The sequence below is a fragment of the Carlito syrichta genome, unplaced genomic scaffold (assembly GCF_000164805.1).
Source record: "Carlito syrichta isolate Samal-C Ts95f unplaced genomic scaffold, Tarsius_syrichta-2.0.1 Scaffold309211, whole genome shotgun sequence".
Lineage (NCBI taxonomy): Eukaryota > Metazoa > Chordata > Mammalia > Primates > Tarsiidae > Carlito > Carlito syrichta.
In genome coordinates, this window is record NW_007253307.1 from 713,779 (window position 1) to 740,776 (window position 26,998).

Below are 26,998 nucleotides of genomic sequence, written 5' to 3' on the forward strand. Positions count from 1 at the left end.
GGGTCTCGAACCCACGGGCTCAGGCAATCCACTCACCTCAGCCTCTCAAAGCGCGGGATTACAGGCTGAGCCACCGAGCCTGGCTAGGTCTTACCTTTTAACTCTTCTTTTTTTTTTAAATCTTTTTTTAAGTTTTAGAGTTGTTGCATACAAGTGGGGATTTACTCTATAAGGAGATTGCAGGCAGGTGCAGTTTGGGCTTCTAGCTGGCCCTGTCTCCTGACAATGGACCAGGAACCCAGTGTGTTGCCATGCTTCCTCTTCCCTCTTCCTCTCTCCCTCCCTCCCCCAGCACTGTCCAGTGTCTGCCAATCCCACCCTTGTGCTAGCATAACCAATGATCAGGGCCTGCTTGTGAATGAGAGCATGCTTACATTTATCTCTTAAAGAGAGCAGTTTCTCTCGTTTCTGGGCTGTAGGGTGCCTCCTTGTGGCCCCCCAAAACTAACAGCACTGCTTAGGTAACCGTTGTGGAATGTCACTGTCAACAAAAGTCTGTCATTCTGATTTGGGTACGGACATTTCAGCTCTTTCAATTGTAGTGTTGTAAAAGGATAGACTCTCAGGTAGTGAGTGAATTCCAAATGACCTACATGCATCCCTACGATGTCTACTTGTTAAAGAGTCAAACTCTGTTGGATGTTGCCAAACAATCCAGGTTCCCTGCTTCTCTGCCACAGTCATTGTCGGGGCTAATGTCCCTGTAGAAAAGGTCTTGTAAGTTTTAGATCTTGCAGTGACAATAATTCCTTGCATTTCTTGTTTGACTCCACTTGGAGATATTTTAAAAGAATACTTAGAACAATAGATATTTATATTTTAAGTACTTTCAACTATTTAATAAAAACCACCAGCTATAAATTATTAAATGGTACTTAACACAGTAATGCCGGATGTGTCCCAATGTTGGCTAAAAGAGGTTTTCTACATGTGGGAATTTTCAAATTAAATGAAGCATCGCCTTTAGTGTTAGCTGACCATTATTTTGTTGAAAGAGTTTCAGAACTGTCTCACATACTTCTTTTATCTCTTACGGAGGACAGCCCTTTGAGGTGGCACCTGCAGTTGGCTTTTGCTGTCAGGTGTCTCTTCCGTTGTCCTTGTATCATGCTAGTTGCTACAGCCATTTAGATCTGTTACTTCTCATCTGTTTGTCCCGGGAAACTGTATACTGTATGCCCAAACTTGCTGGAATTGAAGGACCTGAGGGCTTTTGCTTTAAACGGTGTTTCTTTGTATGTTCTAGCAGTCACTTTGGTAGCATTGACTTTTAGCTATTGGGCGTCTTTATGCTTAGACTGTTGGAGTTGTTTATAATTTATATTTTTATCTTAAGTATTATACAACATTAAAGCAATTTCTTTTGTCTCCCTCCCTACTCAAGGCTTTGATGACAGTAGGAAAAGAACCGTTTCCTACCATTTACGTAGATTCACAAAAAGAAAATGAGGTAGGGTGAACCACAAACTTTGCAGAATTATGTTTGGTGAATAAATTTTCATCAGGACATAGCGGTCTTGAAAAAATTAATTACGGGCTTCTCTCTCCAGAGGTGGGATGTTATTTCTAAATCACAGATGAAGAACATCAGAAAAATGTGGCACAGGGAACAAATGAAGAGTGAATCACGGGAGAAGAAAGAGGTGAGTTGCAGCTTGCCCCTGGGGATGTTTGTTGGAGTCTGAACACTGGAAACCATGTTCACAGACTGCTTGTCATTAAAATTAGGCAGAAGACAATTTGCGAAGAGAAAAGAACCTGGAAGAAGCAAAGAAGATCGCCATTAAAAATGACCCAAGTCTCCCTGAACCAAAATGTGTAAGTTTGCTTATCATTTCAAATATCGGAGACTTAGCTACATCAGATCATTATTCCTGTGTTTGAGGTGCATGACACATGGTTTATTCTTTCACATTTTGTTTCTACTTTCCTTTTAGAAGAATTACAGAGAAATGACGTTTTAGAGTCGTAAGGCTAGTTCTTTAGGTGTTGATTTGTCACAGAGTTTAGTAATTCTTGTGGAATGAACTAACCGAACCCTGGCAGACCTGGGACCTGGGACCCACCCGTTTTGCTGTGTGCTATGGGCAAGTGCTTTTATCCATTCTTTTTTTTCTTCTCACAAAGTCTTGCTATGTTGCCTAGGCTGGTCTCGAACGCCTGGACTCAAGCGATCCTCCCACCTCGGCCTCCCAGATTGCTGGGATTACAGGCTTGGGCCATCACACCTGGCCTTCAAATATACATTTCTAACTTTAGTTTATTCATTCATTCATTTGCATAGAATTAAGTTATGTATCTTAAATTAATTTTCACTTAATATCTACCTTTGGCTAGTGGCTCTGAAACTGGACAATTCTAGATTGCACTGGCTACCTGGGACCCCAGGATTCCATAGCCACAATGTCCCTGAACCTACTTCTGCAGGGCCAGCGCAGACCTCTCCTTAGGTCCATCCTGGGGCCTGGAGAGAGTACAGGGAGGGAGGGTGGAGGGGATGGCGTGTGCATAGCATGGGGGTGACGTGGGACTGCCTGCCCTGTCCATGAGTGTGTGAAGCCCCTCGCAGTGCCAGATGGGTTGGGTGTGGGACGAGGAGGGTGACAATCTGGCTGGAAGCCTCAGGGGTGGCTGAATGACTCAGCACCGTGGATTAGAGGAACTCTGCCTGCCGTAGCCATGTCGGGCACTGACCACTGGGCAGCCAAGCTGCTGCTGTGTTTCTGGAGAACTGCTCTCCAGGCCCTTCGCCTCTGCAGCTGGTCTGCCTCTCCATCTCCCTCCCTGTCACTGGCCAGCCTCTGTGGGGAGGCTGGGTGGAGGCTCCAGTGCTTTTGGGGGTGAGGTCTCAGGAGGCTGGCACCCTGGGCTGCATAGACGCAGTGTCCTCTGTCTGTTGCTTCTCTGAGCTCCGATTTTATCCATTCTAACGTCAGTTTCCTGATAAAAGGGAGAGGTTGAAATCCACAATTTTCATGGTCTATTTACATAGTTAAAATTTTTTGTGATTTTGTGAAATTGGTTTCATTCTTCTTCCTGCAGTTCTTTCTAGAACCCACACAGATTGCTGGACTGTGCTTGGGCATAATTTGATTTCCCATAGTTTTTATTGCTGATGAATCGTCATATTTTCCTATTTCCTAAGTGATAGAGCTGTTTTCTTGGCTACATTCACCAGCCCCTTCCTTCACTCTTCTTCTCCTTTCTTCCTCCTCCAGAAGCTAGGCTTTTTAGATTCCAAGTTCTAGATTGTGTCGGAAAAGGCTCCCTGCATACTGGGGTTCTGCTGCTGGGGGGAGACGGTGCTCTGCTTCTGACAAACTGAATTCATTTATTAATTGATATTACATAGCAATATCTGAAATTCTTCTGAGTGTTTCTTGTTGCTAGTTTTGTGCTAACAAAAGAAGACTTGGATTTTTTTTTTTTTGAAAACCGTTCCAATACAGTGAAATGTGTCGATTCTGACCTACAGCAGAGTGACTGTCTCCAATTTTCCATCATTTGTGATTTTTCTTTATCACTTTACTACCATCCATCTAATATCAGTGAAGAAGCTGGTATGCACAAACGACATGAGTGGTCAGATTTTATTTATTTTCTTTTGGCAGGTGAAGATTCATGCATTGGAAAACTGTAGAGGCCAAAGAGTAAAGGTATTTGGCTGGGTCCACAGGCTTCGGAGGCAAGGTGAATGGTGGAGTTGCTCTTTCTTGTTAAATATTCCTGATCTTAGATGAAGAAAAACGGGAACGTTAACTTGGAGTTTTTTGTGTGTTTTGTTTTGTAGGCCGGCTTTTTTTTTTACTCTAAGAGAGGAGGCCCTCCCTGTGTTTCCCAGGCTTAGTTGAGCCTCCCGCCTTGCCCTCCCACGTAGTTGGGACTATAGGCACGTGTCACCACACTGGACTTTAAAGGATATAGTTATCTATATTCTATGTTTGTTCTTGCTTAAAATGACTATTGAACATTTTTTAAAAATCCATGGTAGCGCACGCCTGTAGTTCCAGCTCCTTGGAAGGCTGAGGCGGAAGGATCGCCGGAGCCCAGCAGGTGGAGGCTGCGGTGGCCGGGAGCGGCCACTGCACTCCAGTCTGGGTGACAGAGTGAGACTCCAACTCAAAAAAATAAAAAAAAAATCCTAAATGCTGTTTTGACTAGCAACCACAGTGATGAGGAGGTATCTAGTCATTTTTGTCAAATTTGAATTTTAATTATTTAATGAAAAACAGGGGATATATTTTAGGACACTCAGATCCCAATCTGAAACTTGGCTATAGTTTTGACTCTGATAATCAGTATATTTGTATTCTACTTCTCCCTTGGTCTTGACGTTTTTTTTCCTCTTTCCCTTTTTATTATTTATTATTATTATATATTATTCTATAATATATTACACAATTTTTACAGTTTATTATTTTAGCTTATTATAAGTGGCTATCAAATCTTTCTTAAAAATGAATGGGACAAAAAAACAATTGAAGTGACTTAAAGAGATCTCAGTAAAGGATCTTTGGGGAGGGGAAAACGTATACGAAGTAGGACAGAATTATGAAAAAGGAGTGATTCTGTTCAATGGTCTTTGTGCATTTCCCACAGAGTTTACCTTCCTTTGCTAGAAATTGCAGAAGATGCCAGGGTGAATAAGTCATAATCCCTTCACTTATGTTCCTCACTAACTTGCTTTCCCTTGGTCACCTGGATCATTGGGATGACAGGGGATTGGAAAGTCCAGTAAAGCAAAAATAAAATCCTTTACAAATACTGAGTAGCAGTATTACCCATGGGTACCAGTGGGAAGGGAGCCGTGTGGGAAGGTTGAACTTCCAGTGTTTACCCTTGAAGTTAACTTATTATGAAAAAGAACCTGTAATTCCTTGAGAACATTCTGACTAAACTTTTACTTCTCATTTTTAGGAAAGAATTTAATGTTTCTGGTGTTGCGGGATGGTACAGGTTATCTCCAGTGTGTCTTATCGGATGAGTTGGTAAGTATTTTATTATTTAAAGATTATATTTTTAAAATAGGTTTCTTTATTGTTGGTTTTGGCAATTCTAGAATCTATATACATTTTTAAACTTATTATGTTCATAATGGATAAATATATCAAGATGTTGTGTTGTGCATCACTAAACACATGCAGCTGTTATTTATTAATTATGCCTTAATGAAGCCAGGGAAAAACTTTTATTATGGAAGATTTCTAACACATAAAAAAATAGAACAGTGTGAAGACTCCTCACTAGCCTCAGTAACTTCTAATGTATGGCCAGTTCTGGTGTGACATTGACCCCCAGACGGATCATTTCATTAAAATACAGTATTTTAATGTAGCCACCATTGTCACATCCTCCCTGAAATTAACGCAGCTGCTGAGTTAATAACCATGTTCTCTCAGTTCATAAGTGCCTTTTTTTAGCTGGTTGATTTGAATGAGCATTCAGACAAGATCCACATGCTGCATTTAGTTGATATGACTCAGAAATGTCCTTCAATCTGTAATGGTGCTCCCTTTTCATTCTCTTGTCTTTCTTCCCCCTCTTGCTATTTATTTCTTGGAAAAAGCCTGGTTGGCTGTGGAACTTCTTACACTCTGGCTTTGGTTGAGCATATCCTTGTGGTGTCATTGAGCACGGGGATCCTCAGCCTCCAGGCTACAGACCAGCACACAGACCTGTATCTGTCGGTGGCCTGTTAGGAACAGGGCCACACAGAAGGAGGTGTGGAGGGGGCAGGGGAAGTGGAACTCCGCCTCCTGCCAGGTCAGCAGCAGTATTAGATTCTCTTAAGGGCTTGAACCCTATTGTGAACTGCGCATGCAAGGGATCGAGGTTGCATGCTCCTTATGAGAATCCATGGCCCTGTGGTTTCTCCCACACCTCATCCATGGAAAAACCATCTACCACGAAACCAGTCCTTGGTGCCAAAAAGGTTCGGGACCACTGATTTAGCATGTTCCTCTAGCCTCTGTATTTTTCATAAACTGGAGGTTAGGCCTCATTAGGTTCAATTTTTTGACATGACTTTTTCTTGGGAAAGACTGATTTTCTAGTTGCATCACATCAAGAGGCATGTAAGTTCTGGTTGTCTTTTTTTTTTTTTTGAGTTGGAGTCTCACTCTGTCGCCCAGGCTGGAGGGCAGTGGCCACTCCTGGCCACCGCAGCCTCGACCCGCTGGGCTCCGGCGATCCTTCCGCCTCAGCCTTCCAAGTAGCTGGAACTACAGGCGCATGCTACCATGCCCGGCTAATTTTTTTTTATTTATTGTGGAGATGAGGTCTCGCCAAGTTGCCCAGGCGGGTCTCAAACCTGCGGGCTCAGGCAGTCCACTCACCTCAGCCTCCCAAAGTGCTGGGATTACAGGCTGAGCCACTGAGCCCGGATTTGGTTGTCTTTTCTTATGGCTAGTGCATTCAGATGTTGACAACCTGAGTCCTCCATTTTAAAGTTCCCCCTCACTTTTCTCCTCGTGAATTTAGCAGGAATTGACCATCATAGTGTGGATGGGCTCTGTGAATTGTTTTAATAAAAAAATAAAAATAGTCTGGATATTTTTTATTGGTTTGAGTCAGTACTATTTATGCATATATATGTAAAGTGAGTATTTACATATATGTGTCTGTATAGCAAAATTTCTACCTTCCACAAAAATAGCTTTTCTTTATTGATATTAAAAATCATCAGCCATCTCATTCCTTATTTTACTAGTATTTGACCGGATAATGTGTTTGTAAATAATCCCTTTAACTTTCTATATGTTAGCCCTTTTGCACTCAGATGTCCCCTCTGAGGGAACATCATAAATCTAGCAAACCACTCTGCTGTCCCCCCTTGTTGATTATATAGGATAATTTCTCAAAAATGTATGCTTCCTTGAAGTTTTCCACTCAAATTGCATGAAAAAGTAAATAAAGAGATGGAATATATACTGAGATATACGTAAAAAAATATCAGCTGATGTTACGTAGAAAGAGAATGTGTAGAGTGCTTTCACAGTGATGCACAGACAGGACAATAAATTACATATTATTAATGTGGGAGCAAGAAAACGAGACTGCATTGTCTGCTTGAATAAAAAAATACCAGGTGGAAGATATCAAGCAATTTATTGCACAACATATATCCATGAATCTGCAATGCATGTTGGTGACTGTTTCACATGTTAGGAAATGTTAGAAAAATATAAGGAATACGGTCTTGATTGTTATGTTGTAAATAAGTTCCTCAATGCCCAAAATTCCACTAGAAGTGAAATATCATTGCAATAAAATAATTGGTTCCAACGCTATACTATCTAATATGAAGTGATTTGTTCTTTGGTATTCCATAAAACAGTGCTGTTGAGTTACTGGTCGGTGATCCGCAAGACATCTCTGACTGCAAAGGGTTAACATTTTAAAATGTCAGTGTGAGTAACTAAAATTGAACTTGGATCTCTTTATAGTGTCAGTGTTACAACGGAGTAGTCTTGTCCACTGAGAGTAGTGTTGCAGTGTATGGAATGCTAAATCTTACCCCGAAGGGCAAACAGGTGAGTGACTGGAGTTCCTCACTGGGTAAATGAACAGGCATTTGCTTATTTTCCATGTCTTTGTACTTTTGTTGTTTGGCATATAAATACACAAATGTGAAGCACATTCCAAATTTGGTATTCCTTTTCCAGGGAAATAAGTGCATTATACAATTCATGTGATAAAAAGAATGCAGGGACTCCTAACCTGACAGAATTCCTGACTAATCCTCATGAGTTATAATATAGCTACTTTGCTGTGGGTGCATGAATTACTTTTCCGCTAGGTAGAAATAAGAACCTGCCTAGCTGGGCTAGGTGGCTCAGCCTGTAATCCCGCGCCTTTGGGAGGCTGAGGTGAGTGGATTGCCTGAGCCCGCGGGTTCAAGACCTGCCTGGGCAGCAAGACCTCATCTCTACAATAAATCAAAAAATCAGCCGGGCGTGGTAGTGCATGCCTGTAATTCTGGCTACTCGGAAGGCTAAGGTGGAAGGATCGCCGGAGCCCAGCAGGTCGAGGCTGCGGTGGCCAGGAGCGGCCACTGCACTCCAGTCTGGGCGACAGAGTGAGACTCCAACTCAAAAAAAAAAAAAAAGAACCTGCCTAAAAATTTTCCAAGAAAAATAGTAATCTACATCTGAAACTGAATAGAATTTGAAAGCTTTTTTTTTTTTCTTCTTGAGTCAGAGTCTTGCTTTGTCTCCCAGGCTGGAGTGTAATGGCACGATCACAGCACAAGTCAACAGCAGGCTATTAGTAGTTAAGTTTCGGCGGAGTCAAAAAAACTCAGTAGACCTGGATCAGATATTCATTCTTTTATTTTTTTTTTTTTTGAGTTGGAGTCTCACTCCGTCGCCCAGGCTGAAGGGTAGTGGCAGACTCTAAGCAACCCCAGTGTCGACCCACTGGGCTCTGCCAATCCTTCCGCCTCAGCCTTTCAAGTAGCTGGAACTACAGGCGTGCACTTCCACGTCCAGCTAATTTTTAAATTTTTTGTAGGAGCGATTTATTGCTATGTTATCCAGGCCGGTCTCAAACTACTGAACTCAAGCAATCCTTCCACCTCTGCCTCCCAAAGTGTGAGCCACCACACCTGACCTGAAAACCTCTTTTCTGAAAAGTTCTAAATGGGCATGGTGGCACACACCTATAGTCCCAGTACTTGGGAGGTTGGGGCAGGAGGATCACTTGAGCCCAGGAGTTTGAGGCTGCGGAGAGCTACAATCACTCCACTGCACTCCATCTTGGACTATTGAGCAAGACATTGACTCTTTAAAAAAACAAAAAAGGCAACTAAATATAACTGATATTCAGAGAGCTGTTTGTTCTTAGGCAACAGGCACAATATAACCTAAGCCAGTTACGGCTGCTTTTTGGTAATTAAAGTTCAAATAACTACTGTAAGTATACTAGTTGGCTAGGAAAGGAAACAAATGAATGTGACATATTAACCACAAGAGGGAGCAAACAGAGTCCTCTTATTGAAACGCTAGTAAAAGATCTCACAGAGTTCATGTAAAAGAACCCATATTAAGAATGAATATCGGCCAGGCTCAGTGGCTCAGCCTGTAATCCCAGCACTTTGGGAGGCCCAGACGAGTGGATTGCCTGAGCCCATGGGTTCGAAACCAGCCCGGGCAACTTGGCATGACCTCATCTCTACAGTAAATCAAAAAATAAAATTATCTGGGCATGGTAGCACGTGCCTGTATTTCTGGCTACTTGGAAGGCTGAGGTGGAAGGATTGCCAGAGCCCAGTAGATCAATGCCGGGGTGGTTGTGAGTGTGCCACTGCCCTTCAGACTGGGCGACGGAGTGAGACTCCAACTCAAAAAAAAAAAACAAGACTGACTATCTGATCCAGGTCTACTGAGTTTTTTTGACTCCCCCAAAACTTAACTACTAATAGCTTGCTGTTGACTTGAAGCCTCATTGATAACATAGCACATATTTTGTGTGTTACCTGTATCATGTATTGTATCCTTAAAGTAAGCTAGAGAAAGGAAACAGTTATTAAGAAAATTATAAGGAAAAGAAAATATATTTACTATTAAGTTGAAAGGGAGTCATCTTAAAGTTCTCTTCATCATTGTCTTTATGTTGAGTAGGCCGAAGAGGAGGAGGAAGATATATTTCAATGATACACGTGTATATATGTGTTAACTCCGGAAGCAATATTAAATGTTAAAATCTCAATCTAAGACTAAATTTTTGGGTCTGTTTTTAGAAGGGTAAGGCTGAGAACGATGAGGTTCTTAGATATTTTTGTTTGTTTTTGAGTTGGAGCCTCACTCTGTCACCCAGACTGGAGTGCAGTGGCTGCTCCCGGCCACTGAGCCTCGACCTGCTGGGCTCCGGCGATCCTTCCGCCTTAGTCTTCCAAGTGGCTGGCACTACAGGCGCACGTTACCACGCCTGGCCAATTTTTTGATTTATTGTAGAGATGAGGTCTCACCAAGTTGCCCAGGCGGGTCACGAACCCGCGGACTCAGGCAATCCACTCATCTCGGCCTCCCAAAGCGCGGGATTACAGGCTGAGCCACCGAGCCTGACCAAGTTCTTAGATATTTTAGCTAACCAAAAATTTGGACATACATTCCAATCTTCAATACTGTTAATTTTTTAAATTTCCTTGTTTTTTCTGACCCCCCCGCCTTTTTAAAAAAATGTAGGCTCCAGGGGGCCATGAGCTGAGTTGTGACTTCTGGGAACTAATTGGGTTGGCCCCCGCTGGAGGAGCTGATAACCTGATCAACGAGGAGTCTGACGTCGACGTCCAGCTCAACAACAGACACATGATGATCCGAGGGGAAAACATGTCCAAGATCCTAAAAGCGCGATCCATGGTCACCAGGTGTTTTCGAGATCACTTCTTTGATAGGGGGTACTATGAGGTAAGTGTGTGTTTGTCAGCTTTTGCAAACAAGACCTTTTGCCACTTTGAAACTGGAATGCTGGTGCTCACAGTAAGCCCTGATGGACTCCCTCCTTCCGTTTGAACAGGTTACTCCTCCAACGTTAGTGCAGACGCAAGTAGAAGGTGGCGCCACACTCTTCAAGCTGGACTACTTTGGGGAAGAGGCATTTTTGACTCAATCGTCTCAGTTGTACCTGGAGACCTGCATCCCAGCCCTGGGAGACGTTTTTTGTATTGCACAGTCATATAGAGCAGAACAATCCAGAACGCGAAGGCACCTGGCTGAGTATGACATTGTCTTTTTAAAATTTATTTTAAAGGATATCTTCAAGCCGGGCTCGGTGGCTCAGCCTGTAATCCCGCGCTTTGGGAGGCTGAGGTGAGTGGATTGCCTGAACCCATGGGTTCGAGACCCGCCTGGGCAACTTGGTGAGACCTCATCTCTACAATAAATCAAAAAATCTGCCGGGCGTGGTAGCACGTGGTAGTACCTCAGCTATTCGGAAGGCTGAGGCGGAAGGATCGCCGGAGCCCAGTGGGTTGAGGCTGCGGTGGCCGGGAGTGGCCACTGTACTCCAATGCAGCTGCAGGAAAATCCGCACAATTTAGACTCCACCCATGACTCCCTCCTGCCATAGAAGGTCCAACTCCCGTTTCCGCCCTGCTCCACTCAAGCACTGTAGTTGTAGCCGGAGTTTTTCTACTAATCCGATTTTATCCCCTCTTAGAAACAAACAAAATAATCCAAACCATTACACTATGCTTAGGGGCTATTACCACTCTATTCACAGCAGTCTGCGCTCTGACACAAAATGACATTAAAAAAATGGTCGCATTCTCCACCTCCAGCCAATTAGGCCTTATAATAGTAACTATCGGCATTAATCAGCCCCACCTAGCATTCCTCCATGTCTGTACCCATGCCTTCTTCAAAGCCATACTTTTCATATGTTCAGGGTCTATCATCCATAGCCTAAACGACCAACAAGATATCCGCAAAATAGGAGGCCTATTTATAACTATACCCTTTACCTCTTCCTCATTACTTATTGAAAGCCTTGCTCTTACAGGCATTCCTTTCCTTACAGGCCTTTATTCTAAAGACATTATTAAAGCTGCCAATATTTCATATACCAACGCCTGAGCCCTCTCTATTACACTACTTGCTACATCCCTAACAGCCGTGTACAGCACCCACATTATCTTCTTCGCACTCCTAGGCCAACCTCGCTTCCCAACTTTAACAAGCATCAACGAAAACAACCCCCTTCTAATTAATCCCATTAAACGCCTAGCCTTAGGCAGCATTTTCGCAGGATTTCTCATCTCAAATTCTATCCCTCCCATAACAACCCCACAAATAACTATACCCTCATACTTAAAATTCTCAGCACTTATTGTCACCGTCTTAGGCTTTACACTAGCAATAGAACTCAACAACCTCACATATTTCCTCAAACTAAAATATCCCACTCAACCTCTCCTATTTTCTAACTTACTAGGCTTTGTCCCAATTACAATTCACCGCCTATATCCTCTTATGAAATTATATATCAGCCAAAACACAGCATCCTCACTTCTAGACCTCCTTTGATTAGAAAAAATAATACCAAAAAACATAACTAAAACTCACATATACACATCCACAATCACCTCCAACCAATCAGGCATAATCAATAATCATAATCTGGGCGACAGAGTGAGACTCCAACTCAAAAAAAAAAAAAAAAAAAGAAAAGAATATCTTCAGAGAAGAAATCTTTGTGTAGCAAAATGATGTTTGTACAAAAAATTATGATATAGTTAGAGGATAATGGAGGAGATGTTGAGAAGTTGTCCCTTCTTGGGCCATCGCTGAGGTCCGTTTCTTCACTTTGACTTGATCTTTTCTGTTTTATGGAACACACACGAAGTCACTACTCAAGGGGGAAGAGGGAGTCAGAAACTAGTTTGCAGAGTTGGGATTTGGTTTCCATTGTTGGAATTTAGTTGAGTGAACGATTTCCCCATGTTAAAATTCTTGCTCCAAAGAACCAGCCTAAGAGAAGAGCACCTCTAAGCTCATGTGTTCTCCTGCAGATACACGCATGTGGAAGCCGAGTGCCCTTTCCTGACCTTTGAGGACCTCCTGAACAGATTGGAGGACTTGGTTTGTGATGTGGTAGACAGAGTCTTGAAGTCACCAGCAGCGAGTATAGTGTATGACCTCAACCCGGTAGGTGTGGGAGATAAGAGATTGTCATCCTTTTTTGAAAACAATGAGGTATTTACCCTCAGCTTTTGTAGATTTTATGGCTTGGTGAGCTGAAATAAGTGACTGATTTTGAAGACTGACGTTTGATATTAGTTATCACTGATAATTTAGTAGTATTTTAACTTATATAAGAAGAAGTCCTTATGTTTTTCATTTTAGGAACATCACATGGTTTTCTAGTCTGAAACAATATTTTATAATAATGGTAAATAGCTTTTTTAAAAAATGGTGACTTTAGTGTTAGTGGTTTATTTATATACACTGTATTTTTCCTTTCTACTATAGAACTTTAAGCCCCCCAAAAGACCTTTCAAACGGATGAACTATTCAGATGCTATCGTGTGGCTAAAAGAACATAATATCAAGAAAGAAGATGGAACTTTCTATGAATTTGGAGAAGTACGTGTTCCTTTCTGGTCATTGTTTCAAAGGTGGTGTTGTGTGAGTCGCTGCTTCTGCTAATTAACTAGTAATGCTGGAGACATCTGCTTGTCCCTAAATAAATGGTAGAAAGAGAACCTGCTTCGTGGGATTGTGTGAGGATACACTGAGATAACAGATGTAGAGTAAGCCTTATAACCGTACCATTTCTATAGCGTTCGATAAGTATCAGGGAATTTTTAGCCTTCCTACCCATCTCATTCTTGCCTCTTTTCTTTCATTGTTGTTTCTTGGCCTCGCCTAGGCTAAAAGGGATGTTTTAGAAGGTTCTGACGCCTTTGAAATTATATGCAGAGTGTTGGTATATGTATATATTTGTCTTGTTTTTCTGGAGAAAGTTTTATGCTTTCCAAAGGGATTCATTCCCCTCCCCACCCCCAAAAGAGTGACTAAAACTCCTTTACACAGAAGGTAATCCAAAGAAGACAGCCACTGGTTAAAATACAAAATCAGGAGAGAAGGCCTTGGTGGGGAAGGTAAACTTAGCATTTTGGTTTTGCCTGAGAACCTTCTTCCCAGCATGCATTAGGGCCGCAAATTGTCAACACTATTTCAGGCTCTCTTTGCTGTGCATTTAATTACTCCTTACATGATGTTTGCAAGTCTAATTGTTTTACAGGTGATGTGTAAGTAGCCACTGTTTAACTAGAGTTTGGTTTTGGTTTATAGGAGGAATTTATAGAGAGAAGAAGCAATATACTAGGTCTATATAAAGCACTCTTGTTTTGTGAATTCAGTTTATGAGACATAATAACAAAATTTTGTACTGAAACCTTGAGGGGCAACCCCTTCGGGTCCCCTCCCACTGTGGGAGCTTCTCTGTCCTCTCAATAAATCCTGTTTTCTCAAAAAAAAACCAACCTAAAAAAACCTTGAATACTTTTAGTATACCTAATACTTAGCAAAGTAGTGTGATAGAGTGGAGAAAACACAAACTGTGAAGTCAGAAGGGCCTCCTGAGGTGGGCTTAGCCCCGACCTCTCTTCTTCCCTGCTGAAGGCCAGTGACCCTGCACTCTGGTCCCTAATCTCTAGTCTGGAAGTCAGACCCACTTTGCAAGGTTGTGGGCACTACAGGAGCCCAGTGCTTAGCAAGGTCCATGTCACAGAGAGCCCTCACCCTCAGCATTTACTATGTGTAGCTGTCGTCCCATACTCATGAGGATGCTAGAGTAGATAAATGGCCCCAGACTTTCCGAGGTGTGCAGTAAGGCCTCTCTCCCCCTAACTGAATCTTACGCAGAACCCCAGTATGTAAAGCCAAGACAAGCTAAGAGATCAGAGCTCTCCTACTCGTCTCCTGTTTCCTTTCTGCCCCTCTGAGGAGGTGGGGCTCCAGGGACCAGAGCTTGAAAACGTGCGCCAGGTAATTGTCAAGCTTCATGACAGTTCTTCCGTTGCACAAATCGATGCATCTTGTCCAATTCTCTCAGTTTTTACTGGGACAAGAGTTTTCAGTGTTAACTTGAATTTATGGGTGGTACTGAAGGATGTTTTGAGAAAGAAACTGATTAACTTGATTCATCATCCTCTAACATTTCTTGGCTAACTATTCAAGGTGTGGTTGCACTTACAAATTTGACATTGGTTGTTTGTCTTCTGATTGTGTCTTACTATCATTGAAGGCATAGCTGATTGAGTATAACAGGAAAAGAAGTGCAGATAACAGAGTTTAAAGATTAGTGTCATTAATAACATACTCCGTAGATCAATGATGTTCTGGAACATCATTCACCGGTTACCTTATGCCTTATGGGACGAAGTGGGCCACGTTTGCTTCAGAGCGAGACAAAACAGGCCACTGAACAGAATAAGTGGGCAGTGTCTAGCTACAGCTTGGGGTTTGCTTTTGTTTGTATCTTTTTGGTATTCATTCCTCAAGCAGCATGGTGCTTGAGATAGACTTTTTTAAAAAGGCAGATCTTTTTAGTTCATTTAATAATTGTGTGAGTTTTTAAAATATGTTGATTTCTTTTTGAAAGAAACCGCAAAGGGCTGGCGTGTCTTCTCAACTGTGCTGGGTTAGTAGGAGGAAAGGCTGGTACAGGGTGAAGGTGCTGCTTCTGCCTCACTGCGTTTCACATTGTGAATGTTAATGAAGTCTTGTTTCACCTCAGGATATCCCAGAAGCTCCTGAGAGACTGATGACAGACACCATTAATGAACCAATCTTGCTGTGTCGATTTCCTGTGGAGATCAAGTCCTTCTATATGCAGCGATGTCCTGAGGATTCCCGTCTTACCGAATCTGTCAGTCTGTGATTCACAGTATTAGTTGTTTTGCTTTTTAAGGGGTGGGGGCTGTCATCGCATAGAAGATACAGCTCATGGCAAATATTATGTGTCTCGAATGACAATATTTAACAAAGTATTGTTTTCATTTTTTAATTTTTCCCTGATTGGGATAAGCATGCTTCGTTAAAATGAGAGAATCTAAATAGTACTTTTTGGGTTTGTTTGTTTGTTTGTTTGGTTGCTTGTTTTTTTGAGTTGGAGGCTCACTCTGTCGCCCAGGCTAGAGTGCAGTGGCACGCTCAGGGCCACCGTGGCCTCAACCTGCTGGGCTCAGGCGATCCTCCTGCCTCAGCCTTGCAAGTAGCTGGAACTGCAAACGCATGCCACCACACCCAGCTAGTTTTTGTGATTTATTATAGAGACAAGGTCTCACCAAGTTGCCCAGGCTGATCTCGAACCCCTGGACTCAGGCAGTCTTCTCTCCTCAGCCTCCCAAAGTGCTGGGATTACAGGCTGAGCCACTGTGCCTGGCCCTAAGTGGTATTTGAATTGCGCATGATCACAGTGCCTTCTTTAACCATTGGAGCTTTATTGTCGCTTTCAGTCGAAGTCTATAGCAGTGCCACATCTGATCGCCTGGTGGTAACTGCACATCTTATTTTTGTTTGCATTTGAAGGTTGATGTGTTGATGCCTAACGTGGGTGAGATTGTAGGAGGCTCGATGCGTATCTGGGATAGTGAAGAAATGCTGGCAGGTTACAAGAGGGAAGGGATTGACTCCACCCCCTATTACTGGTATACAGATCAGGTAAAACTTTTTTAAATGCTCTTTAAAATTTTGGTGTTGTAATAGTTCTGTATACATTGACATTTTTAAAAGGAGAGAATTCAGAGTAGTACGTTGGTATTTGAATGAGCTGTATACTGTTTCCTGGTTATAATAATGTGCCATGTGAACAGTGCCAGTTTTGTCTTGACCAAGTTTATTTCTTTTAAAGACCTCCTCAACGGCTGTCTTTGTTTATTGCAGTTGAGTTTTAAAAACATGTCATTAGATCCTACTGGTATCTAGACCTGGCCTTCATTTTCCCCCGATGAAGAGACATTGGCTTAGTTTAAAAGTCTGAAATCTCTTTTTTCCGGGGTGATATTAATTCCTGGTTTATTTTGCGTATCAAATCATTTCTTTACATATGGTACACGAAGGCATACAGATTAAGGGTTGAATTGAGGTGAACTCCTCTTTCGCAGTGGAAAATTTTAACTCTTTTAGGTGAGATTTTAAACTAAGCATTCACTCCTCTCTCTTTCTTTTCAAACAGAGAAAATATGGCACATGTCCTCATGGAGGCTATGGGTTGGGCCTGGAGCGCTTCTTAACCTGGATTCTGAATCGGTATCACATCCGCGATGTGTGCTTGTATCCTCGATTTGTGCAGCGCTGCAAGCCTTAGCCGACTCTTCCTAAGCCAGAAGGAAGGGACATGCTCACGAGAGGAGCAGGTTGCTTCTTTCAGCAAAAATAAAAAGCCAGACTCTGTCCTTTTTTGTTCCATCGAGGCATATCTGTTTTGGTTTTCTCTTTCTGTTTTTTGATTCCTGCTATCATAAAAAGTAGACCAAATTACTTGGAGTATCAAGTGACGTTTATGTTGCCATTTTAAGAAGAAATATCCATTACAAAGTTTGGGGGAAGAATGTGGTATGTAACTCTGTAGTTATGGATACATTCAGGATTTTGTCCAATTATCAGTCATGATCTTTGGATTATATATAATATATATACAATTAAGCAGCTTTAAGTGATGGTCATTTCAGTAACTTAATCTTTCTGTCTTTTTAAGTGTAACTGGAATGTCTTATTTAATTGCATCAGTGAGTTACAACAAACATCTTGGGGTGGATATTGGCAATACGGTGTAAAAATCTGCTGGTATTAGAATCAGGGCACAATTCAGTAGTAGCTATTTCAATCAAATGAATAGTCTTTTGTATTAGCTATTAATCTTTTATAAATCTGCATAGCTACTTATAATTCTGAGGCATAAGAATTGACATGGAAGAATTTGTAAAAATGGAATTGACCTAATGAATTTGAAGTAAAAGCATAATTTTTGAGCGTTAGTTTAACCCAAAGAGACAGACCGATCTTCCCTCTTTCCTGGTAATTCCTAAGTAATTAAGAATAAACAAGTTCCAAAAGAATTTGCAGCCAGAATCCTAATAAAGCCTGTAAGTGACTGTTTGAGGGCCTCCACCACGTCCTTAGATCTAATCTTTGCCACCTTATTAACTCACAGCAGGCTCATTGAATGGCTTCATTTCAGATTTAGTTAATGTCTCCCCCAAATGCATGTCCTGTATTCTCAATAGGCTGTATTCCAGCAATCAATAAATGAATACACGTAAAAACTCTTTGCTGGCTTAATTTTCTTAAAGCTGAAAATCTGTCTCACATTAGTTCATGCCTTTTATATTTTTTTAATCTTTATTTTGTATGATGTATATATGTAAATCAGATATTGCTAAATTGAGTAGGTATTACTACTGTTACATGGTAATGAGAAGGAATTATTTTTGAAAATAAGATATGTAGCCAGGCTCGGTGGCTCAGCCTGTAATCCCGTGCTTTGGGAGACTGAGGTGAGTGAACTGCCTGAGCCCATGGGTTTGAGACCCGCCTGGGCAACTTGGTGATACCTCATCTCTGTGATAAATCAAAAAAATCAGTGGGCATGGTAGTGCATGCCTGTAATTCCGGCTACTCAGAAGGCTGAGGCGGAAGGATCGCCGGAGCCCAGCAGGTCGAGGCTGCGGTAGCCGGGAGCGGCCACTGCCCTCCAGTCTGGGCAACAGAATGAGACTCCAACTCAAAAAAAAAAAAAAAAAAGGATATGTGGGGTCTAGTTACATCTATTTGGTATATTTTTGTGTTATTTTTGGACAAGTTAGGTTCTGTCCTGTTTTGCATTTGAAATGGGGCATTTAGTCTCCTTTGCCTGTGTGTTTAAATAAACAATACTTGGGCCAGGCTCTGTGGCTCAGCCTGTAATCCCAGCACTTTGAGGGGCCAAGGCGAGTGGATTGCCTGAGCCTGTGGGTTCGAGACCCACCTGGGCAACTTGGTGAGCCCTTGCCTCTACAATAAATCAAAAACGAGCTGGGCGTGGTAGTACACACCTGTAGTTCTAGCTACTTGGAAGGCTGAGGTGGAAGGATCGCCAGAGCCCAGCAGGGTTCTGACAACTCAAAAAAATAAAAATAAAAAAATAAACAATACTTGGATGAGTGTGAGTGAGCTCTAGATGGCTTCATGTAGGCAATTCATTTGGTCAGAATTTAAGTGAAGCAGTTAGGCTCAATCAGCCTAAATTTTAACTGTTTGAGAGTCTTAAAACGCTAAAGAAGAGCCAGGATAAGACAGATATAAGGGAGTCAAGGTCGTGGTGACCTCAGGCCTAGAAACCAAACATGGTGAGTGGCAGACCTCAAGCACATGGACTTCATCTTCTCACTGTATGTGGTAGTCGCCCTAGTCCAGGTGTTGAAAGTGCCACCCCAAGTCCCCACATGCTTGGGCCAGCTGACAGGCACCTCTAGTTCTAAGTGCCTGCTCTCTTGGGACTCCGTTGTCAACGGACTCTTATGGCATGGCTCTTTCCTCCCTGAATCTGTTGCTTTTCATACCCCAAACCCCCTCACGCTTGGCACTTGACACACCTGCTCGTCGTTTTGGAGGCAAACAGAAGGCTAATTTGGATTACTCAAATATCAACTTGCCCTCTTCTGAGAAATCCCTCAGCCGTTTCAAGTAACCCCGTTTTCCACCGTGTGATTCAGTGGCCTTCCACCTTGCTGCTTGCAGCAGTTTCTAAGATTGTTTCTTCAATAGAGTAGCACAGCTCTATGAGACATGACGTTGGGATCCCTTGGGGAATCTTAAAAATAATGGTGCCTGGGCCTTACCTCACACCAGTTGGAACTGCATCTCAGGGGTGGGACCGCTATTTATTTATTTTTGGGTCGAGGTCTCACTCTGTTTGCCAGGCTGGAATGCAGTGACACGATCTCATCTCACCACAGCCTCGACTTCTGGGCTCAGGTGAGCCTTCTTTTTTTTTTATTTTTACAAAAATGTATTCTTAAATGTACAACAGGCTTCAAGACAACACCTCATTCTAGCTATAGGTGGCAAAAGAAGTTATGTCAGGAAATATAGATGTTTAATATGAATGGAATCAAGAGTCGTCATGGCTTCGGGAACAAGGAACAGCTTGCTTTTTGCCAGATTTCTTAATTCCACCTGTGGCCAGGGGGCCTTTTCCTCCTCGAGTTTCTTCTGCTTTTTTTTTGAGTTGGAGTCTCACTGTCACACAGACTGGAGTGCAGTGGCCTCTCCCGGCCACCGCAGCCTTGACCCGCTGGGCTCCAGCGATCCTTCGCCTCAGCCTTCCAAGTAGCTGGAATTACTGGCATGCGCTACCACGCCCGGCTGATTTTTTGATTTATTGTAGAGATGAGGTCTCGCTGCCCAGGCGGGTCTCGAACCCGCGGGCTCAGGCAATCCACTCACCTCAGCCTCCCAAAGGCGCAGGATTACAGGCTGAGCCACCGAGCCCGGCTCTTCTGCTCTTTCTGTCTCGGCTTGAAAGCTTTATCTTCCTCGTCCATCTCCTTGGCCTGCTTCTGGGGCTGCTTCAGGGGCTTTTTCTTGCCACCTTCCTGGCCAAACGTGGTTCCTGCTACCCTTTCCCCTCAGGTGATGCTTCTACCTCGGCCTCCTGAATAGCTGGACAGGCATACACTACCATGCCTGGCTAATCTTTTCAAAAATTTTTTTATTGTAGCAATGAGGTCTTGCTATGTTGCCCAGACTGGTCTCAAACTCTTGGGCTCAAGCAATCCTCCTGCCTCAGCCTCCCAAAGTGTTGGGATTACAGGCAGAGGCCACTGTGCCCAGCTAGAACCAGCATATTTTTAAAAAACTCTGCAAGTGAGGCTGTTGCAATGTGAGGTTGACAGTTTCTCTTTTTTTTTTTTTCTTTTTTGAGTTGGAGTCTCACTCTGTCACCCAGGCTGGAGTGCGGTGTCATGCTCACAGTCACTGCAGCCTCAACCTGCTGGGCTCTGGCAATCCTTCCGCCTCAGCCTTCTAAGTAGCTGGAACTTCAGGCATGTGCCACCATGCCCAGCTAAGTTTTTGGTTTATTGTAGAGATGAGGTCTCACCAAGTTGCCCAGGCTGGTCTCAAACCCGTGGGATCAGGCAATCCTCTCACCTCGGCCTCCCTTAGTGCTGGGATTATAGGCATGAGCCACCGCACCCAGCCTTGGTTGACAGTTTCTAGGTAGGTCCCTCCTACTTTTAAACTCAGCCTTAAGCCTCTCTTATGTAGCTGTAGATCCTCACTTCATGATTTCATATTAATCTCTGTAGTCGAAATGGGAACATTGGCGCAAGACTGAGAAACTCCAACACTTGAATTATTTTATACTGCCATAGAATCAGTATGCCATAGAATTCAGCCCTTCTAGGAAAAAAGAAGGAATGTCATGATGTACAAATACTATAATTCATAGTATTTGGAAACTGCTAGTCATTTAAACAACTGTTTCTTACGCTGAAAAGTTTTCTTCTATTACGTGAATTTTTACTAACTTAACTAGGTGAAGGACATGGTCTCTGAAGAGACATTGGAGTACTTGTTTTGTGGGACAAAGATTCTAGTTTTTAGAGTCAAAATCAAGTTTGTATCTGATAGAACTTATCTTAGTACCCCACCTCATAGAAATGGAAGTGTTCAAACGTTTTAGCTTAATTAGGTACTTATTAATACTTGTTGCTAAACGGCATGTTTATATTTATTGATTTTTTTTCCATTTCAGACATTATCTCTTGCTCTTCTGTGGAAGAGGAGGATTTCATTTCTTCTTTCGCCTGTCCCTACTACTCACATGAATCCTCATCTCCCATCTTTTCAATTGGTTAAATCGTAATTCAAGTTGGCTGTGTGGTATACTATAAGTGCTTTTCCCTTCCTGCTCAACTTCTTATTTTTCCTATAATTAATAGTTGTCTTATTAATTCATTAATTCATTCTCAAAAGATGTTCAGGCATGTTGGGTAGTCTCTGTTACATCTTCCCATAGAAACTTCTCCTGGAGACTCTTCCTGCTTTAAACTGAACTAGTCTTCTGTTCTTGGAACACAGTTGTCATCTTGGGGTCTTCGGTCATTGTCATTCTGGGTATTTCCTTGGCCTTTTTCCTGTACTGGACATCCTTTTTCCTGTATCCCATGTTTCCTGTTTCTTGGTTTACTTCCTCATTTTGGTGTGGAGCACACTTTCTAGTAGTTTTCTGGAAAAAGGTCATAGAAGGTCAATTCATTGAGATCTTGCTTGTCCAAAAATGTTTTGTTTTCCTACTGCCTGTATAATTGCAAAATAAAGTGTTTTAAATTTATCTTCACACTTGAATCATACTCTATATGGAATTATGGGTTAGAAAGCATGTTCCCCCAGGGTTTTGAGGTCTTCTGGCATTACTCTTGAGAATTTCTAGGTATTCTGATACCTGGTCCTTTGCACATGATCTGTGTATTCCGGAAGCTTGTCCCAGTGTTTGGCAATTTCATGATGATGTTTCTTGGGACTAGTTATCCATTTTGGTAGGTGGTTGATAGGACCTTTAATCATAATAAATTTTTAAAAACCTGTTATTCTGGTCTCAGAAAATTCCACCTTTATAGCTTCTTATCCAGGTTTTGCTGTATCATCCCAGTTTCTTCTATGTCGTTTCTTGCAGTTATGTTTGGTCGCTGTCTTTGCTGTTAGAGACCTTCCTCAGATGCCAGGTGATGCTGACTGATAATTCAGAATAAGATGAAAATGTCCATCAGATACTCTACACGTGTGGATAAGAGAGGTGGGCCTCACTGAAGGCTGAGCTGCCTGGGCTGGTTAGTGGGTGGGGACGGAGGCCCATGTCAACACCTGTTTATGTCTTTCCTCTTAGGCTGATTGTGTTTCCTGCGGAGGGAAAGCAAAGAAGAGGCCCGGGTCTCTGCACCTTCGGTTGGTGGTGTTCTCTGAACTCTGCTGTTTTCCACGATGGCCCTGTTGTCAATGGTGCTGGTATTCGCAGTCCAGAGCCTTCTGATACCTCTCCAGGAAACACATTTCTAGTTGGGTGCAGGGGTGAGAGGGAGCAGTCGCCCCACTGCAGGGCAGGAATCTGGGCAACCTGCCTGCTGCTTTAACAGACTTTCAGTCCATGGCTCCACTACCAGAAGCACTTGCTGCTGCCAATCTTGAGCCACCTAGGGATTCCATTGTATGGTCTGGTTGATTCTTGTCTTGGGATGGCCAGTTGGGGTTTCCATTTCCTTGGGTCTGCTAAATCGTTCAGCATTTATTCAGCTGCCTTCCAACTTTTAACATTCTGTTGCTGTGGTTCCCATTTCTTTCTCTCCGTCCTTTTAGGTTTGTGCTTGAAGATGAAAAGCACCGCTGTCTCCAAGAAAACCTCTACTGACATTTTAGTGGGGTTTTTGTGAGAAAGTGAAACTCTTTCCATGTGTTTAAGTCCCCATCTTCACCCGGAGACCACGGGTCTGTATTTAAAGACAAATCAAGAGGAAGTGGGCTTTAATGAAAGAAAAAATGTGTTCAATTATTAGCTGTTAGGAAAGACAAATTAGCAAGGAGAGTGATGAATTCTCTGTAAATGATTGGGGGGGAGCAGCATGTAACTGAAAGGTGGTAAGTGAAATGTAACTGAAGAAAATAAAAAATAAATAAAAGGTGGCTCAGCCTGTCATCCCGCGCCTGTGGGAGGCTGAGGTGAGTGGATTACCTGAGCCCGCGGGTTTGAGACCCGCCTGGGCAGGCGAGACCTCATCTCTACAATAAATCAAAAAATCAGCCGGGCGTGGTAGCGCATGCCTGTAATTCCGGCTACTTGGAAGGCTGAGGCGGAAGGGTCGCCGGAGCCCAGCAGGTGGAGGCTGCGGTGGCAGGAGCGGCCACTGCACTCCAGTCTGGGTGACAGAGCGAGACTCCAACTCAAAAAAAAAAAAATGTAAATAAATAAAAGTATATTTAAATGGTCAAAAAAAAGAAAGAAAGAAAGAAATGTAACTGGGTCATGGGAATGGACAGATAGGCATTATTCTTTGGCTATGTCTCTTAAAACAGAAATAACTTCCTTAATGTATTCAGTTTCACCTATGAATCTGAATTCCAACAAATCCATGACTGTGGTGGAGTGCTGAGGGTTCCATGAGAGCTCTCTGACCCCTGCTTTTTGCCATGCTTACCTCTTTTTTTTTTTTGAGTTGGAATCTCACTCTGTCGCCCAGACTGGAGTGCAGAGGCTGCTCCCAGCCACCGCAGCCTCGACTTGCTAGGCTCTGGCGATCCTTCCACTCAGCCTTCCAAGTAACTGGAACTACAGGTGCGCACTACCACGCCTGGCTGATTTTTTGATTTATTGTAGAGATGAGGTCTCGCTGCCCAGGTGGGTCTCGAACCCGCGGGCTCAGGCAATCCACTCACCTCAGCCTTCCAAGGGGTGGGATTACAGGCTGAGCCACCAAGCCCGGCTCTGTCCTACCTTTCTAATCGCTGCTGCTCTAGTCTATGGCCTGCAGGATGCAATCCAGACCTTGAACCTAGCCTGCTTTTAAGCCTCACTGAGTCCTTCACGTCTTCCCTCCCACCTACCCACCAGCGGTTGCAGAACAATCTCGCTGTCGAATGGGTCGCTGCCCTCCCTACCTGTGAGGCCTGCCTCCCACAGCTGCCTCCACCTTCCTCTCAGTCTGGAAGTGGTGCTCTACACTGGCAGCCACTTCCTGGGGAGGACGTTCTGACCCGTCCCCTCAAGCTGCTATTATGGAGCCCAGGACAGACTGTAAATGTTGCTTCCCTTTGTTTATGGAGCTGTTTCCACGTGTGTATAAGCTTCTTGTGGGCGGAGGTGGGCTGTGCACGGCACGTTGCAGATGCTAAAAAAATGATGACTGAATGGTTAGTTTCGATCATGATTTTTTACGTTGATGACCATTCAAACTTTTGGCTAGTTGTACCCGTCTGTCCTTCCTGCAACATGAAGTATACTCAGTTCAGAACAAAACAAAATGAAAATAGCGGTAATAAAAAAGTACAGTTACTTTTGTCTCAAGCCAGTTCTGCTGACAAGTGCATTTCCCTTGTGGCCTCATCAAAGCTGGACACCTTGGAGTTCCTTGATTCCACCCTCCCTCTCTGATCTCCAAAATGTCATTACCCGCTGTCCTACTTCTCAATGTCTTCCGTTTCTTAGCCATTGTCACTCTCCCCTACACCTTGCATGTCACCTGTGGCCATTCTCTCCTGCTTGGTCTCCCTGCCTCGCCCGTCACTGTATCCCACACTCTGCTTGCTCAGAGCACAGCCCTGAAGAGACCGTTCTTCACCATGACTATCATGGCTGTAGATACCTCCTCTGCCCTACAAAGGTGCAAGCCCTTGGCATGTCCAGGCTTGCCCCCGCTTCTCTCCTAACCCTTCCTATAACCCGTGAGTGACCAAGTGAGTGTCTCCCCACATTGAGCATATTCCAATCCTGCTCTTCCCGTAAGCCTCAATAATACCTCCTTGATGAAAAGCATTCATTCGTTCATCCTCAGTCTCAAATCATTTGTATCAGAGAAACCTGCATCCTGGCAGAGGCAAACCAGAAAGGCCCTTACACCACCCAGGAACACAGAGCTCTGGAAAAAACCATTCTCGTCAAGTATGAACTAAAAAGAAGAAAAAATCACAACTTAGGGGAAATGAGCACATTTAATCATGCAGTCAAGTCTTGATGCTGGTCTAGGAACTCCAGTTTATTCCCCACACCACAGACAGAACCTTCTGAAACATAAGCACATATCACTGCTAGATGGAGAAGACTGTCACTTACAGAGTCCTACTCATCAGCCCTGGTTTCCTCCCCTACCCCACCACCAACACTCTGCCCAAGCCACGTGCTCTCCTGGCTCTTCTTCAGTACCTCAATAGCCACATTATGGGTTGAGCTGTGTCCCCGAAAGATAATGTTGACATTCTAACCTGTGGGTACCTGTAAACATGGCCTTATTTGGAAATAGGTGCTTGCAGATGCAATCACATTAAGATGGGGTTGTTAGGGTATGCTTTTAATCCAACATGACCCGTATCCTTTTTTTTTTTTTTTTTTGAGTTGGAGTCTCACTCTGTCGCCCAGACTGGAGTGCAGTGGCCGCTCCCGGCCACCGCAGCCTCGACCTGCTGGGCTCTGGCGATCCTTCCGCCTCAGCCTTCCGAGTAGCCGGAATTACAGGCATGCGCTACCACGCCCAGCTGATTTTTTGATTTATTGTAGAGATGAGGTCTCGCTGCCCAGGCGGGTCTCGAACCTGCGGGCTCAGGTAATCCACTCACCTCAGCCTCCCAAAGGCGCGGGATTACAGGCTGAGCCACCGCCCGGCATATCCTTTTAAGATGGAATGCATCCATGGAGGTTGGAGTAATGCACCCACAAGTCAAGGAATGCTGAAAGTTGCCAGCCACTAACAAAATCTGGAAGAGTCCAAGATTCTCCCCTCCAGGTTTCAGAGGGAGCATGGCCCTGCTGACACTGATTTGGTGTTTCTGGTCTTCAGAACTGGAAACACATTGCTGTGCCTAGGTTGGTGGTATTTTGTAACAGTAGCCCTAGGCAATGAATATTCAAATGTGTCCCAGCACTTGCTGGTCCCTCTGCCGTGAAGCCCTTTCCCCGACAGCCTCCCTCATTTCCCAAAGTTCCCTGCTCAAATGCCACCTTGACAGAGCAGCCGGTCTGACGGCAGTACCAAAACCAGTAGTTCCAGCCTCTCCATTCCTTTGCCTCCTTTGTTTTTCTAGCTGTAACAGGCATTATGCTGTGGGTTTTTTATCTTCGTTGTCGAACGACTGTCTGTCTTGCCTTCTAGAAACTATGTTCCATGAGAATAGAAGCTGTCCAGTTCATGATGGAATGCCCAGGGCCCACCACATGCCTGGCACAGAGTGAACTCTCATACCGGTTTCATAAACAAATGAGCTATTTAAGAGAACAGTTTACAGTTTTCTTCTCCCCTCTTTTATCCTTCTGATGTAACGTTTTCCTCGTAGTCAGTGGGTATGCCAAGTTGGTGTGTCAGAATGCACCTCCTGTCGGCCTGGATCTGGTGGGCTCTTTGTTGTAAATGAGTGTGGAGACGATCAATCGGATTTCTCTGAGTGATCATTAGAGTTCACCGTGAGTCACACACAGCCACTTTCTCTTGCACTGACCCCCCTGCGGGCCCCTCTTCCATTCTTTTTCTGATTAAGGAATCAGAGTTGAACCATCTAAATTTAGTGTGTGTAGCTCAGAGGTGCCAATCATGGCAAAATAATGAATTAGGGATGTCCCCCCTCCCCTGAAGCACTGAGCGGAAACCAACAAATTCATTTTATTTAGGACCACAGGCTGAACTCAGAGTGTTGTCTATAACAGGGAAGTGCTTGATTCATTAATTTAGTCACCACAGACAACCCTCCCTCGTGCTGGGGGTGCAGCTCATCTGAGTCAGCTTGCATATTTCCTTTTTAGTCTCCTGTTTGGT

General features: G+C 43.5%; 1 protein-coding gene across 2 annotated transcripts in view; it reads left to right on the plus strand.

The window, feature by feature from the left end:
• The window catches only part of NARS (asparaginyl-tRNA synthetase), a 21,113-nt gene extending 3,340 nt beyond the window's left edge, over positions 1-17,773 (plus strand). For both annotated transcript variants that reach the window (XM_008066991.1, XM_008066992.1), the window contains exons 3-15: positions 1,385-1,450; positions 1,551-1,643; positions 1,729-1,818; positions 3,612-3,690; positions 4,918-4,988; positions 7,446-7,532; positions 10,185-10,406; positions 10,516-10,715; positions 12,509-12,644; positions 12,969-13,082; positions 15,241-15,372; positions 16,035-16,166; positions 16,681-17,773. In XM_008066991.1, coding sequence (XP_008065182.1) covers positions 1,385-1,450; positions 1,551-1,643; positions 1,729-1,818; positions 3,612-3,690; positions 4,918-4,988; positions 7,446-7,532; positions 10,185-10,406; positions 10,516-10,715; positions 12,509-12,644; positions 12,969-13,082; positions 15,241-15,372; positions 16,035-16,166; positions 16,681-16,812 — 1,554 coding nt within the window. In that variant the 3' untranslated portion in view covers positions 16,813-17,773. The remainder of the gene's footprint in view (positions 1-1,384; positions 1,451-1,550; positions 1,644-1,728; positions 1,819-3,611; positions 3,691-4,917; positions 4,989-7,445; positions 7,533-10,184; positions 10,407-10,515; positions 10,716-12,508; positions 12,645-12,968; positions 13,083-15,240; positions 15,373-16,034; positions 16,167-16,680) is intronic.
• The last annotated feature ends 9,225 nt before the right edge of the window (positions 17,774-26,998 follow it).